The following is a 12,558-nucleotide window of genomic DNA, read 5'->3' on the forward strand; positions in this document are numbered from 1 at the left end:
GAAGGCCGCCTGTCGACAGCCTGGAGCCTGAAGGCTCAGGGGCCACAGTGGGGCACTGTAGAGCAGCTGAGGGGCCACAGGTCTCACCGTGAAGGCCATCTGCCCAGAGAGCAGCTGAAGCACTGTAAACCTCCACATCTAATCATCATATTCAGGAACACTGAAAACTCCTCCTCCCACAGACCGTGCACATGCTGAAGGTAATGCCTGTTATCTTCCCTGAGCTCATCAGCATAATAGCCCCGCCCCCTCTGCCCTGGCACAAATGCCTCATTTAGCGAGGCCACACCGGTGAGGGCCAGCGCTGGCTTGTTTAAATGCGGAGACAGATCCAGAACGGCGTGCCGAGGGCGGAGCTACAGCGGCCGTAACACAGCAGCGCAGTTCCACGCCCCCAATCCCAAGGACACACCAGCATGTGTGAGAACGCGCGCTCACACGGCCTTGTGACTCACCCTCTTCTCGTCCGTCACGACGTAGTTGCGGCCGAGCTTCTTGCTCAGGTGGGGAGCCAACACGTCGAAGCGGCGCCGGAACTCGGAGAACACCATGTGATCAGGGTAACCTTGGAGGAGGGACGAGAGGCAGAGGGTGGGCAGGTTTACAGGCAAACTTTACAAGCCTGGCAGGGATGCACACACAGAGAGAGAGAGAGAGAGAGAGAGAGAGAGAGAGAGAGAGAGAGAGCTGCTGCCAGCTCAACTCAAGGACAAGGCAGCCATGGCCCAGGCAGGGTTTTGTCTTTTAAGCACCTCCAATGCTACGTTAGGCTGCTGCACAGTTTTACAGTGGAGTATACAACAACATGAATTAAACTCACAGATGCCTCTAAATACAAGGACACTTGGTCCAGTGCGCACAATCTGTGAGGGTCAGAAGCAAACAAAATAAATGAATCAAACCTTCTCAAGGTTAGCCCGGCCTTGAAAAGAAACGCAGAGACTGAGCCGTTCATAAAAGGCTTGGCTGAAAGCTGCCCGCAGACTGTCCTAGACAAAAAGGGGCAGGCCACGCCCACAGGACGCCGCCGCCTAGCCTCCTGGCCTACCTTGGCGGTAAATCCGCAGGGCGTCGAGCAGCTTGGAGCCCCGGAGCTGGGCACGGAGCAGCCCCACGTCCAGCTGCATGAGGCCGGCGTCACAGCTCTCCCCGTGGGCGTCGGCCTCGCGGGGCGAGGCCCCTCCCATCATCCGTGGCTCCGTCCCCGCAGCCTCTGACTTGGGCAGCAGGCAGTGCACAAAGTGCACCCGTGACCGCCTCACCGTGTCGATCAATGCATCCTGCGGGGGTTTGACAAACAAGCCACGCCCACGTCGGTTATTCAGCCGTTTTTATGCCCTCAGCACCGTGCTTGGGATGTTCTCGCATGACGCGTCTGAAAATGCCGTGAAACGGACCACTTGCAGCTTGATCTGGATGCACTGGGACCTCTTCTTGACGGCGGCCATGCCCGTGGTGAAGGTCTTGCGCATGCTGGTGGCCCGCCGCACGGCCAGCTGGGAGCCGCCCTCCAGCCCGGCGATGGAGCCCGACAGCACGGTGGCCCCGCCCACGCGACCCACAAACAGCCCGCTGATGCTTTTCCTGAGGGGCGGGTCACACAAGATCAAACGGGCACACAAACTGACCCGCGCCATTGCAGACATGCTCTCCCCACCTACGTCATTAGAAACATCTCAGTACATGGTTCTAGCTTACAGCCCATCTGTTGCCACGCGCAGCGTACGTTAGCCATCTTCTAACAATCTCTGTTGTCCGTTTCTGCCCACGGGATCACTGGCACAAAACGCCTGGGTGGCGGACTGCTCTCAGTCAGGAGTGACAGATACCTCAAACACCCAGCGATGCGGCTGTGCCTGATGCACTGGTAAAACCTGCACTAGCTGAAAACTCAGAATGATGCAAGTACAGTGTTGATGGCGTGATGAGGTCTGCCACTCAAACAATTCCCAATTAGTAATGGTCTACTAAAAGTGACCAGTGACAAATAGACTACAGAGTGGCTGACAAGTTACACGTAACAAGAGATGTGCTGTCTACACGCGTCTACAGTAAACTGCCCCTGGAAGACAGTTAGCTCTTTATATACCAGTGTGAACGGTGAGGGCGTTTACTGTCCAATCAATTCTTAAGAGAAAAAAATTCTCAGCAAGGAGACCTAAAAATAATTCTAGCAGAAGGAAAAATGTTCTGTTTGTTTTAATACAAATTCTAAAGGTCTCCTTGTTTGAAATCTGAGGGGGATTTGAGGGCGTGTCCTACTTCTGAGAGTCCTGTAGCAGAGTGGCTGCGTTTTGGGAGGCGGGGTTCTGCTTGGCGTAGCTCAGCCAACCCCGCGCGTCGTACTCCACCCACTCCGTCCCATGACTGTGACCCAGCAGGAAGTGATGCGGCTTCTCGCTCTTCAGCAGCAGGCAGGGGCCTGAGAGGGGAGGGGGGGCCACGGCTTTGGATGTGGGTCATGTGGTGCCCACGCGAGAGCACATCTCTGCGTGTGTGTGTGTGTGTGTGTGTGTGTGAGAGAGAGATGGATGTGTGTTCTTTTGTGTATGCGTGTGTGAGAGAAAGAGAGGGTGCTGACCTTTGACCTCTCCCTCAGCAGGGCCATAGTAAGTGAACAGGCGCTCCAGCAGGGTGTCCTCGGAGCTTCCTGGCTGCAGCGCCTCCTCCTCCATCAGCCAGAGCAAACCCCGCGCCTCGTCTGTCCTCGCCAGAGTCCTCACCTGACACACACACACACACACACACACACGCACAGACACACGCACGCATAGACACACACAGTCATTCACAGACATGAATCCACACAGCACTCTTTCAGTGAGGACCGGGAGTACGGGCCTCACAACAGCCCTCCAAAGCTACAGTGCGGACTGACAGACCAGCTGTTAGCCTTGGAGTCCTCATTAAAGCGTGATGATAAAGAGGGGCTCCAGAGCCGTGGGGCGGACGCGCCTCAGATCCACACTCAGCCTGTCCACTTAAGCAATTAGAGGCAACAGCACTCTGCCCTGCCTTTTCTCACAGCGCATCACTTCATAGCGCGACCCCAACGCTTCCCACAAGCTCACGTGCGATTGGTCGAGAGCAGCGGTAGAGTTCAGGGGATAAAGGCTTTATTTGAGCAGAGTTCTTCAGACTACCCACAGAGGGTGCCGCGCACTTGTTTAGAACTGGCGGCCTGGACAGGAACATTCTGAAACACAACTGAGCTAATGAGCTTCTGTGGGCCTGCTGCTGACATCACAGCTCACTACTGCGTTCTCAGTGCACTTCCGAGCAAGTTACAGAGACGTTCTGGTAATTAAAACACGTTTCTGTCCCTGCCTACACACACCAAACTAAACATATTAACGTTTGTGTGTGGCTGTGTTTCTGAAAGTGGGAGGAGGAGGAGGAGAGAGGAACTCCCCCCCCCACACACACACGCACACAAAGGTCCCTATTAGATCAGCCACTGCAGGAGGGCATGAACCACCAGCAGGTGTATTCCACTCGGCGGCGGCCGTCACCTTAAATGAGCTCTGCTTGTTGTAAAAGCTGGTGGAGTGGCTTTCACTACACATTCATTCAATTGAAGGGGAAAAACGTGCCTCTCCAGCCCACAATGTGACCAAGCACAGAATTCTAAAAGGCAGATTACACCGTCTGCATGTAAAGCAGGAAGTGATGGCATGCAGGAGGGAGGTGTGGGAACTGATCTGGGATCTGATCTGGAACCAAAAGGCAGGCAGAAGAACTGGGAGGGTGAGGAGCTTACCAGCGCTTGGGTCGACGCCTGGTCTATAGCTGCTACAGACAATGACGTACTGGACTCTATGTCATCTAATGCGAGCTCTATGTTCTCCTAAACAGGGACAGAGGAGTTATTAGTCCACTATGATTATGACACCACTGATCTTCGTGTTGCAGATTTGAAACTAGTTTTAAAAAAAAGGCAGTAGCAGAGATGAAGGGTTATTTTGGTTTTCAGTGACTTGGCCTGTGACCAAAAGGCTTTACTGCATGAAAGCTATTTCAGAAAGTGGCCGTCTGACTGCTGGAACTTACGGTTCAGACATGGCCTTCGATTCCAGACTTTGGGTGGATTTAGTTTTTTACCCAAAAGGTCTTACTTCAGATTAAATCAAAGAGGGACAGCTCCCTGTTTTAGAGTAGATCAAAGCACCAAGCTTTTAATCAAGAAGTAATCTTAATCTATGAAAAAGACTTTTGTCACAAGGCAAGCACATATAATCACAGCAAATCTAACAAAACACCTTCCCAGGAATAAACGGTACAAATCATTTGTGGCTAAGATTTTTATAATTCACTATATAAAACAAATTTCGCTAAATTCTGCATGATCGTTCAGGGAACAGTGACAGGTTAAGGAGAAACACTGGGTTTGTTTTGGGCCCCGCCCACGTGGCGCCTCTCCCTGCGCGGACCGTACGCACCTCCTTGTAGCGCTCTAGCTCCTGGGCGCATGCTCGCTCGTGGAAGAGCGCCTGCAGACGCTCCTGCGCATAGTTATGGCACAGCTCCTCGAAGGAGGCGCCGCGAGGTCGCCGGGACAAACGGGGGTTCTGGAAGCCCGGTGTGTCCACGATGAGCAGTGAGCACAACGAGTGCTGGCTGGACTTCAGGGCCCTGAAACACAGCGCACGCACACGGCAGTTCATCGGCGGCCCTGCCAGCGTTGGCGAGCGGACGCCGAGCTTGCGGCTACGGTGTTCCGGTGCTTGGCCCGGCTGTCACTAAACTCGTGTTGGCACTCGAACCCGCGGCCTTCCACAACAATGAGGTTACAGGCAGCGCAAACTCGCCTTTTAGATTGCGTATAGATAAATAAACAAAAGCGACTCAAAGTTTAAAGAGGACAGCCCGTAAGCCCATGCGGACACAGCTACAGCTGCATTCAGTTAAGTTACACTCTATCTGAGGAAGCAAGAAGGGGGCGGAGAAAGAGGCGGAGCTGACCGGTTGATGAGGGAGATGAGGAGGGTGAAGAGCTCTGTGTACAGCCCTGCAGCCATGGCCTCCAGACACTCCAGCGCCGTAATCTTCGGACCTGCGATCACCGACACGGCGTTTAGCTCAAGCCACTCACGGCAACAGCGCAAATGACCAGCTGGGGGGCACCGCGGAGCGCGGCTTGAGAGCGAGACGGGGGCCCACCTGAGTTGTCTCCAGCCGCGCCGGCGTCCTCGGGTCCCTGCCGGAACGAGGTGGACCTCTGCATGGTGCCTTTGGGCTGGTGCTTGAAGATGGAGGAGGACAACTCCTCCAGGGAGCAGCCCAGGAGGTAGGCAGCCTTCTGGGCCCATTCGTGGCGTGCAAACTGCTTCCGGCCGGCTGCCAGGGAGACACGCGAGTTAGTCGGCGGGTGGAGGTGCAGGTCAGCGTGTGGAGGTGCAGGCGGTGCGGGGCAAGCGCTACACCCTCTGCCACTACTCGTCTCTTTATAGTATGACAGGTTTGGTTTTCTGTGATCAGAGGGAGCTTTAAAGAGGGTGAGGTAGCACAATGTTCAAAAAAAGAACATCACAGGATTTTATTTTTTTTTAATTAAATGGAATATTTATGTCAGTGAGTGACATTTCTATCTGAAGCAGCGTTTGTTTCTGAAGCAGCTCTTTCAATGCTCTTGCCTTGACTGTGGCTTTGTTAGATTTGTTTGTTAGATTCGAAGTTCATCTGACCCTTCTGTTCGAGCCGCTCTCCTGCGCAGACCCGCCAGCGCCAGCGGACCCCCCCCCCAACCCCCCACCCCCACGCGCTCCAGCGTTTTCAAGTCCGAAAGCAGTTCTGACGCTCAGACATCACAGAAAACGTGTCTGCTTCAGAAAGACGACTTTCCCAGCACAGAAACTCTTCACAAAGGCAACCGTTGGCAGGAGGTTGCTAACGCAGCCCTCGCTTTCCCAGTGAGCTGCGCAGGGAGAGGGGGAAGCCCAGATGGCGCCCCCTGCAGGACATGGCTGCTGAGCGCTGAAGCCGTAGCAGCAGCCGGGCTCTCCGTCTCGCTTTGGAAGCGAGCAAGAGGAAAGCACCGCAGGACTGCAAAGGCAACAACACGGAAACGTGGAGGGGGGGAGGGTCATCAAAGTGGCGGAGCTTTAAAAAGACAACAAAGTATCCCCCCCCCACACACACACACACACACACACACGCACACACACGCCATGCCAGCTTGTAGGCAGTCAGGGAGGTACCTGTGCAGTGGCAACAAGAGGCGCAAGAAGAAAGGCAGGAAACAATAAAAATGCAAATGAAATTGTCTGGCAGCCGAGATAAAGGCGTTAACACACCACAACACACACACACACACACACACACACACACCCAACACACACACCACACACCCAACACACACACCACACACCCAACACACACACCACACCACACCACACACACACCACACCACACCACACACACACACACACACACACACACACACACACACCCAACACACACACACACTGGACTAAAGAAAAGTTTGATTTGGGAGGTGTGTGGGTGTCTTTCTTTTTACCTTCATCAGTCTCTGCATTGAGCGGCATGCGGCATGCAAGTAGAAAAGAGGTGGTTAAAATATGAGCAAAACAGGTTATATTAATGTGTTTTAATACGCAGTGAGAAGAAAAAAGAAAAGAATACACACACACACACACACACAAATAGCAATCGTTGTGTGACAACAGAAGGCAGCTTCGTGGGCAGGTACTCAATATCACACCTAAACATAAACTCTCATTGCAGAACTTGCGTGCGTGCGTGCGTGCGTGCGTATCTCCCATGCACCGGTCCACATCGCCCACGTCTCTATTGAGTCTAGTTTAAATACCAGCTTGTTCTCTCTCTTAGACAGTGGGAACGTGCACAGAAGGGTAACAGCACCACCTACAGGACATGTTTAGTAAAATATTTGAGGTCCTAAAAAAACTGTCAGCACTCTTATCAGATAATTGCAACAACGGTCATGCAAACAGTGACAGACAGGAGGTTCCAGGTGCCTCTGGGAGTCGGTTGGTATTTTCGGGTGGAGGGGCCAAGGCGGAGACAGGATGGAAGCGGCACCCGTCGTCCGTTGAGGACCAGCAGACAGGCACAGACGGTGTGGACCGGGGCCAGTGTACACAGACAGAGTTGTGTGTCAGGAGTGTGGGCAGACCCAAACGCAGCGCAGTAAAACAAAGCAGGAGGACGGCACGCTAACTGCCAGTGCTGCCCCGCGATAAAGGACTTTATTACCATCCATCCTCGGCTGCAGGAGGAGGGGAGGGAGTAGAGGAGGCCATAAATAAGGCCTCCTTACACAGGGCCGCTGCTCTGCGGCTCCGCACGGGCGCAGTAAAGCTGGCAGAAACCGGCTCCGTTGGCTCCTCCGAGCCCTCCCTCTCGTTAAGGCCGGTTCTACGGTTCTCGGGCGCCCAGGTTCTGGAGTGCGTAGATGCAGCTAGGCTAGGGCATGGCATGCAGTTTGCAGGCCCTAGATCAGATCTGCGCACGCTGGTGTAACTGCCGTCGGCTGGTGTGGGTCATAACGGAGTCTAAAATACCCCTATCAGAATTACAGAATGAATTAGGCTGTACCGACCCCCCCCCCCCCCCCCCCCCCCCCCCCCCCCACAACCACACACACACACACCACTTTGAGTTTACCTTTGGTGGCCCCTGCGGCACCCAGGTGGTATATGGCCCCCAGAATCAGCCAGAGAGCCTTCTGCTCATCAGCACAGATCCCCAGCACCTTCAGAGCCGCCTGCAGCTTAGTGAACTGCTGTGCTGCCCTCTGCTTGTCCTCAGGCTACACACACACACACACACACACACACACACACACACACACACACACACTGTGAATTGATTGATTTGATTATGACAGGGCTTTGGTAAAAGCCTCACACAGCAGGGCGCTACCTTTGTCTGAGGCGCGATTCCAAACGTGTTAGTCTCAGCAAAGTGGTTGAAATGCAGCTCAGTCCTGTGGGAGACAGAGAAAGGACCCGCTGTGACTTGAGGGCGAGAAGTTATCCCTGCAACCTTTTCTACAGCAAAAGCTCTCAGACAGCGGACAGTGCAGACAAACGGTGAGGGCTAACATCACTAGCTGCTCGAGTCTGTAATTACTCAGATACTCACACACACACACACACACACACACACACACACACTCACCTGAGAGTGCTTTCTGCTCCAGCCATAAGGTAGTAAAAGACATTGAAGGTGGACTCGGCCTCGGGCCGTCTGCTCACCCGTAGTCTCTCCAGCAGCATGGTCTGCACGAGCAGCAGAGTGCAGCGGTTACAGGCAGCGCGGCGGCCCCGGGCCCCGCCTGGCCCTTCCTCTATAGCACACGGCTCAGACGCTTACCTGGATGGAGGCCGAGGCCACCTGGCCCGCCTGGTCGAAGTCCAGCGACACAATCTGGGAGAAGCGGCTGGCGTTGGTGTTCACGGATGTGGCACAGTTCCCAAAGCCCTCCAGGATAGTAGAGACTGCCTGCCATTTCTCCGCTGAAAAGCACACACACACGCGTGACACGCGCGCACACACAGAGTCAATGGTTTGCTCGGTACAAGCTAATTAGCTCACCCCTGCACCCTGCCTGACCCTCAGGAAGGGTCCGTGAATCCAGCGTGGATAGGTGAACATATGCTGATAGCATCTCGGCCTCTTTACAGCCCCGCCTGACAGGCAGTGTAATCTTTATCGGGTCATTAGTGCTAAGTGCTGGCTGAGCGGCCTTTGACGAGCGCAGCTAATTAGCGGAGTGTTCATTAACGAAGGCCGCATCCGTCATCCGCCTCCACCTTCCACGCCAAGACCCCACTGCCTGCCATCCAGCCACCCCCCTCGGGCCGCCACCCAGCATGGCTCCGTGGTGTGCTTGGCCCCGCCCCCGAATCGTGCAGCCCCGCCCCACCCCCCCCTCACACACGCGAACATCCAGGCGGCAGCGCCCCTCTTACCGGAGAAGATCTTGCCGGCGCTGCCCGCGATGGAAAGCAGGTAGTGCACCAGGTGCTGGCAGTTGGTACTCTTTCCCCCGGCGCTCTTTCCTAGCAGCACGACGGCCTGGTCCTGGCGCGTGGTCAACAGGCAGCGGTAGGCGGCCTGCGCCACGCCGTAGATGTGTGGCGCTGTGTCGTCCCGCCGGCAGCCCTTAAACATGTGCATCACCTGCAAGCACACGCGCACGCTTACTCGGAGCGCGCGCGGCCCGGCCTTCAGGGCCGCTTCATTGCTGCGGCGAGGCGCGGCTGGAAATTAAACGCCTACAGCAAAATACATCCAGAGGTTCGCACTTCTCTAAGCTCCTAAAACAGGCGAGCCAATTAAGCTGCTAATTTGGGAAGCACTTTAACATCGGGCCTGTGCCGCCTACATGTTTAGTACCGCATTAGTGCAAAAGACCTCTGAAATCTCCGTTACCAAGACACCAGCCTGATCCGGAAAGCACAGTACGAGAATAAGGACTGATGACTAAGGGAAATACGATATCCTTCGGTAAGTAATTACATTTCAATTTAATCCTAAAAATGACTTGGTCCTTCATGAAGTCCGACAGGGCGCCTGATCCCGTTAAGCGGGTTCAGCATCTGTACCGTCATAAACATGCGGTGTGCATGCGGCCCGTTACCTTCTCGGAGTACATGGAGGGGGCGCTGATGGGGTTGATGAGGACCATGCTGGGCCCGGCGTGCGTGTGGATGAGGTTCCCGCCGTAGCGCTGGCGCAGACAGTGCATCACGCTCGACTCGTTCAGGTAGGGTAGCGCCGCCAGGTCCTCACAGCGGTCAAACGACGGGGGGTTCGCCTGAGGTCGGCGAGGTCAGAGGTCATGGTCAGACATGGAGGGGTGGGGCGGGGGATAGGTGTGAATTAACATGCGCCGCAGCCTGGACGCCGCGCGATAGTGGATTCGGCCTCCCCGAGTCCCCGACCAAGCAGATGGTTGAAACACTGAGATAAACACCAGCAGATGCATTATGAAGCACGTCAGCTGAAGCTGCCCTTCGGCATGCAGGAAGACGTCTCGTGGCTTCTGCTTCTGGCCGAGGGGAAGAAGCAGGTTTTGCAGCATATGTTTCCCGTCAACGGCAGGCAGAGAGTGTGATCTCACGACGAGCCCCGAGCTCTCACAGTCATACCCCCGCCCCGCGCAGCTCCTTTCTCCACACCCAGTGCCTCAAAGGGGGGGGGGGGGCCTCCCCAGCCTCTCCTTTCCTCACCTTCTCCACGTCGTCCTCGTCCACGTCCAGCACCGTCCCGTCATGCTCCAGCTTGATCTTCACCTTCCCCTCGGGCAGGACGCCGCCGTCCGGCTTCAGCAGGGTAGCTGCAGGGTCAGACGAGGTCGGAGAAGTCAGCCGGCACCACAACTGACCCAGGTTGGGGTTTTTTGTTTTTTTTTTGTTTTTTGATTTTAAAGCCAACTTGCACTTAATTACTTTAAAAAGCCCTTGAGAATGAGAACACATGTATGTCACATGAACAGCTCCACTTCTGCCTTTTCCTGACATGAGTCGGAATACTTTTTATGAGTCGGATGTCTTTGTTAAAGACTACCCATATGCGGTAGTGGATTACGCAAGTATGAGTGGGGCGGCCGGGTGACGGTACTGACCCAGGGAAAAGCCATCTTTGTGGACCAGCCACATCTTCTCGGAGCCGTACCATGTCTGCTCGGCAGCGATCTGCTCCTCGGTCTTCACCTGCAGAAGAAGAGCACACTGTCACAATCGCAGTGCGGCACGACACGCAGACTCCAGACAAACTCACTGGGAGCCGCTTGGTGCATAAAATGTGGGTTTGAGCATGGCCACTCCCTGAGGGGCTAGGGCAGGAGCGAGCCCTTTGGTTCTGATCTCAGACCTGGCCTGATGTGTTTACACATACAAGCCTATGGTGGGAAGTTGCATCTTTTGATCAGTACAAAAGGGCGGGCTTCCGCAGTGAAGGGCAGTGCATGATCATAATAAGAGTCATGGATAAAATGAGACCCGACAGACAGGCTCGGGTTACGCAGACCCGACAGACAGGCTCGGGTTACGCAGACCTGACAGACAGGCTCGGGTTACGCAGACCCGACAGACAGGCTCGGTTTACGCAGACCCGACAGACAGGCTCGGTTGACATGCTGTCTCGGCATGCGTGCTTGCTGCGGCAACCTTTGGCCACTCTCTCACTCATCCGAGTGCGTTCCACTACTGGGAGACATGGAGCGCTCTTGCCACAAATCACCACCTGCTTCTCTAAGGGAGGATTCTGCCCCCAATCAGGAATTTGTTGGAAAGATAAAAAGACCTTGAGAAAAATATGACAGAGATTTTCCAGATAAAGAGATTAAATTTGGAAAACGTCACATCAGACTCACACAGAGAGGGTAAAAGTATAAAACACCACAAGACAAACACACACAACAACCAAACCATTACTGACTTTCAAAAGATATGCATCATTTGCACTTGTTCACACTATTAATACTTTAAAACAAATTAGGAGTTTAAAGGCGTGAATGAATAGGGCTTCAGTCAAAGACTGATGGCAGTTTCTACAAGTCTAATGATGTGTGACTGAACTCATGCATTTTTTACTCAGTGGAAGTGCAAACAGACCCACAACAACAGACCCCAGATGTACAGTAACACACAGGCCCAGAAGCACACAATAAACATGGACCCTTACTGTTAACCTGTTCCAATATCCTCAGATGCTTTATATTGGTCAGTTATGCAGAATCTTAGCAGCCAGTGCACTGACGTATTTTAATGAATGAGTAACCGTGGCTACTGGGGTCATTGTTTATGGGAGAGGGGTGAGGGGTGAGAGGTCACAGCACTCCAAACACAGGGCACGCTGGATACAGCAGGTCGGAGGCCAGGAGCAAAAAGGTGTTGGTGGATTATACGCAGGCACGGCAGCGGGCAGACCTTGGGCAGGGTGGCGGCAGCATGGGCCGCCCGTAGGATGGCGACGGGGTCCTCCTCTGCCTGTCCCTGTGACATCACACGCACCAGCAGGGGAAGGATCATTGTTAGACACCATCTATGCGTACACATCGCGCACGACGGCAGAACACAGCACCGAGAAGGAGAGGTAGTGTGACCACGGCAGACACAGAGGCACACAGCAAGTGACCTGTATGGTTTCTCCGAGTTAGTTCTGCTTCAAAACAACACGCACATCAGTACTGCGATCGTCAAAAAACAGTAACATCACACCTCTTTTCATAAATTACATTTGGTTACGCAAACAATTCAGATGGTTAACACTGCCATCAACAGGACACATTTGCGACCAGCATCTCGAGCTTACAAAAGCAGGTCCGGGTCGCAAAATGGTACGAGCTTGATAAACGCAAAAAGCGCAAAGGGGCAACGGGGAAAACAGCAGCTGTCAACCATGAACAAAAACAACAGTCGCATGCTAACCAGCCCCCATCACACCAGCTCACTCCGGGGGGGAGGCGGACCATCCCCCCCATCCACAATCACACCACACCACTGGCTTCATGCAGGGAAAGCCTGTCTTTAGCCTCCATGCGGCAGCTAGACAAAGGCACGGGTG

General features: G+C 54.2%; 1 protein-coding gene across 13 annotated transcripts in view; it reads right to left on the bottom strand.

The window, feature by feature from the left end:
- The window catches only part of myo18ab (myosin XVIIIAb), a 70,423-nt gene that overhangs the window by 28,906 nt on the left and 28,959 nt on the right, over window positions 1–12,558 (bottom strand). For 9 of the 13 annotated variants that reach the window (XM_035534227.1, XM_035534219.1, XM_026997696.2 and 6 more), the window contains 19 exons: window positions 11,922–11,987; window positions 10,616–10,703; window positions 10,221–10,327; window positions 9,629–9,805; window positions 8,958–9,168; window positions 8,359–8,501; window positions 8,164–8,264; window positions 7,906–7,969; window positions 7,648–7,792; window positions 6,518–6,529; window positions 5,161–5,337; window positions 4,963–5,053; window positions 4,440–4,632; window positions 3,761–3,847; window positions 2,582–2,723; window positions 2,263–2,422; window positions 1,398–1,584; window positions 1,049–1,280; window positions 456–565 (listed from right to left, as the gene is read on the bottom strand). In XM_035534227.1, the coding sequence (XP_035390120.1) occupies window positions 456–565; window positions 1,049–1,280; window positions 1,398–1,584; window positions 2,263–2,422; window positions 2,582–2,723; window positions 3,761–3,847; window positions 4,440–4,632; window positions 4,963–5,053; window positions 5,161–5,337; window positions 6,518–6,529; window positions 7,648–7,792; window positions 7,906–7,969; window positions 8,164–8,264; window positions 8,359–8,501; window positions 8,958–9,168; window positions 9,629–9,805; window positions 10,221–10,327; window positions 10,616–10,703; window positions 11,922–11,987 (2,493 nt within the window). The remainder of the gene's footprint in view (window positions 1–455; window positions 566–1,048; window positions 1,281–1,397; window positions 1,585–2,262; window positions 2,423–2,581; window positions 2,724–3,760; window positions 3,848–4,439; window positions 4,633–4,962; window positions 5,054–5,160; window positions 5,338–6,517; window positions 6,530–7,647; window positions 7,793–7,905; window positions 7,970–8,163; window positions 8,265–8,358; window positions 8,502–8,957; window positions 9,169–9,628; window positions 9,806–10,220; window positions 10,328–10,615; window positions 10,704–11,921; window positions 11,988–12,558) is intronic. The other 4 variants (XM_035534229.1, XM_035534226.1, XM_035534228.1 and 1 more) reach the window with 2 other exon arrangements.

Source organism: Electrophorus electricus, chromosome 15 (assembly GCF_013358815.1).
Source record: "Electrophorus electricus isolate fEleEle1 chromosome 15, fEleEle1.pri, whole genome shotgun sequence".
Classification (NCBI taxonomy): domain Eukaryota; kingdom Metazoa; phylum Chordata; class Actinopteri; order Gymnotiformes; family Gymnotidae; genus Electrophorus; species Electrophorus electricus.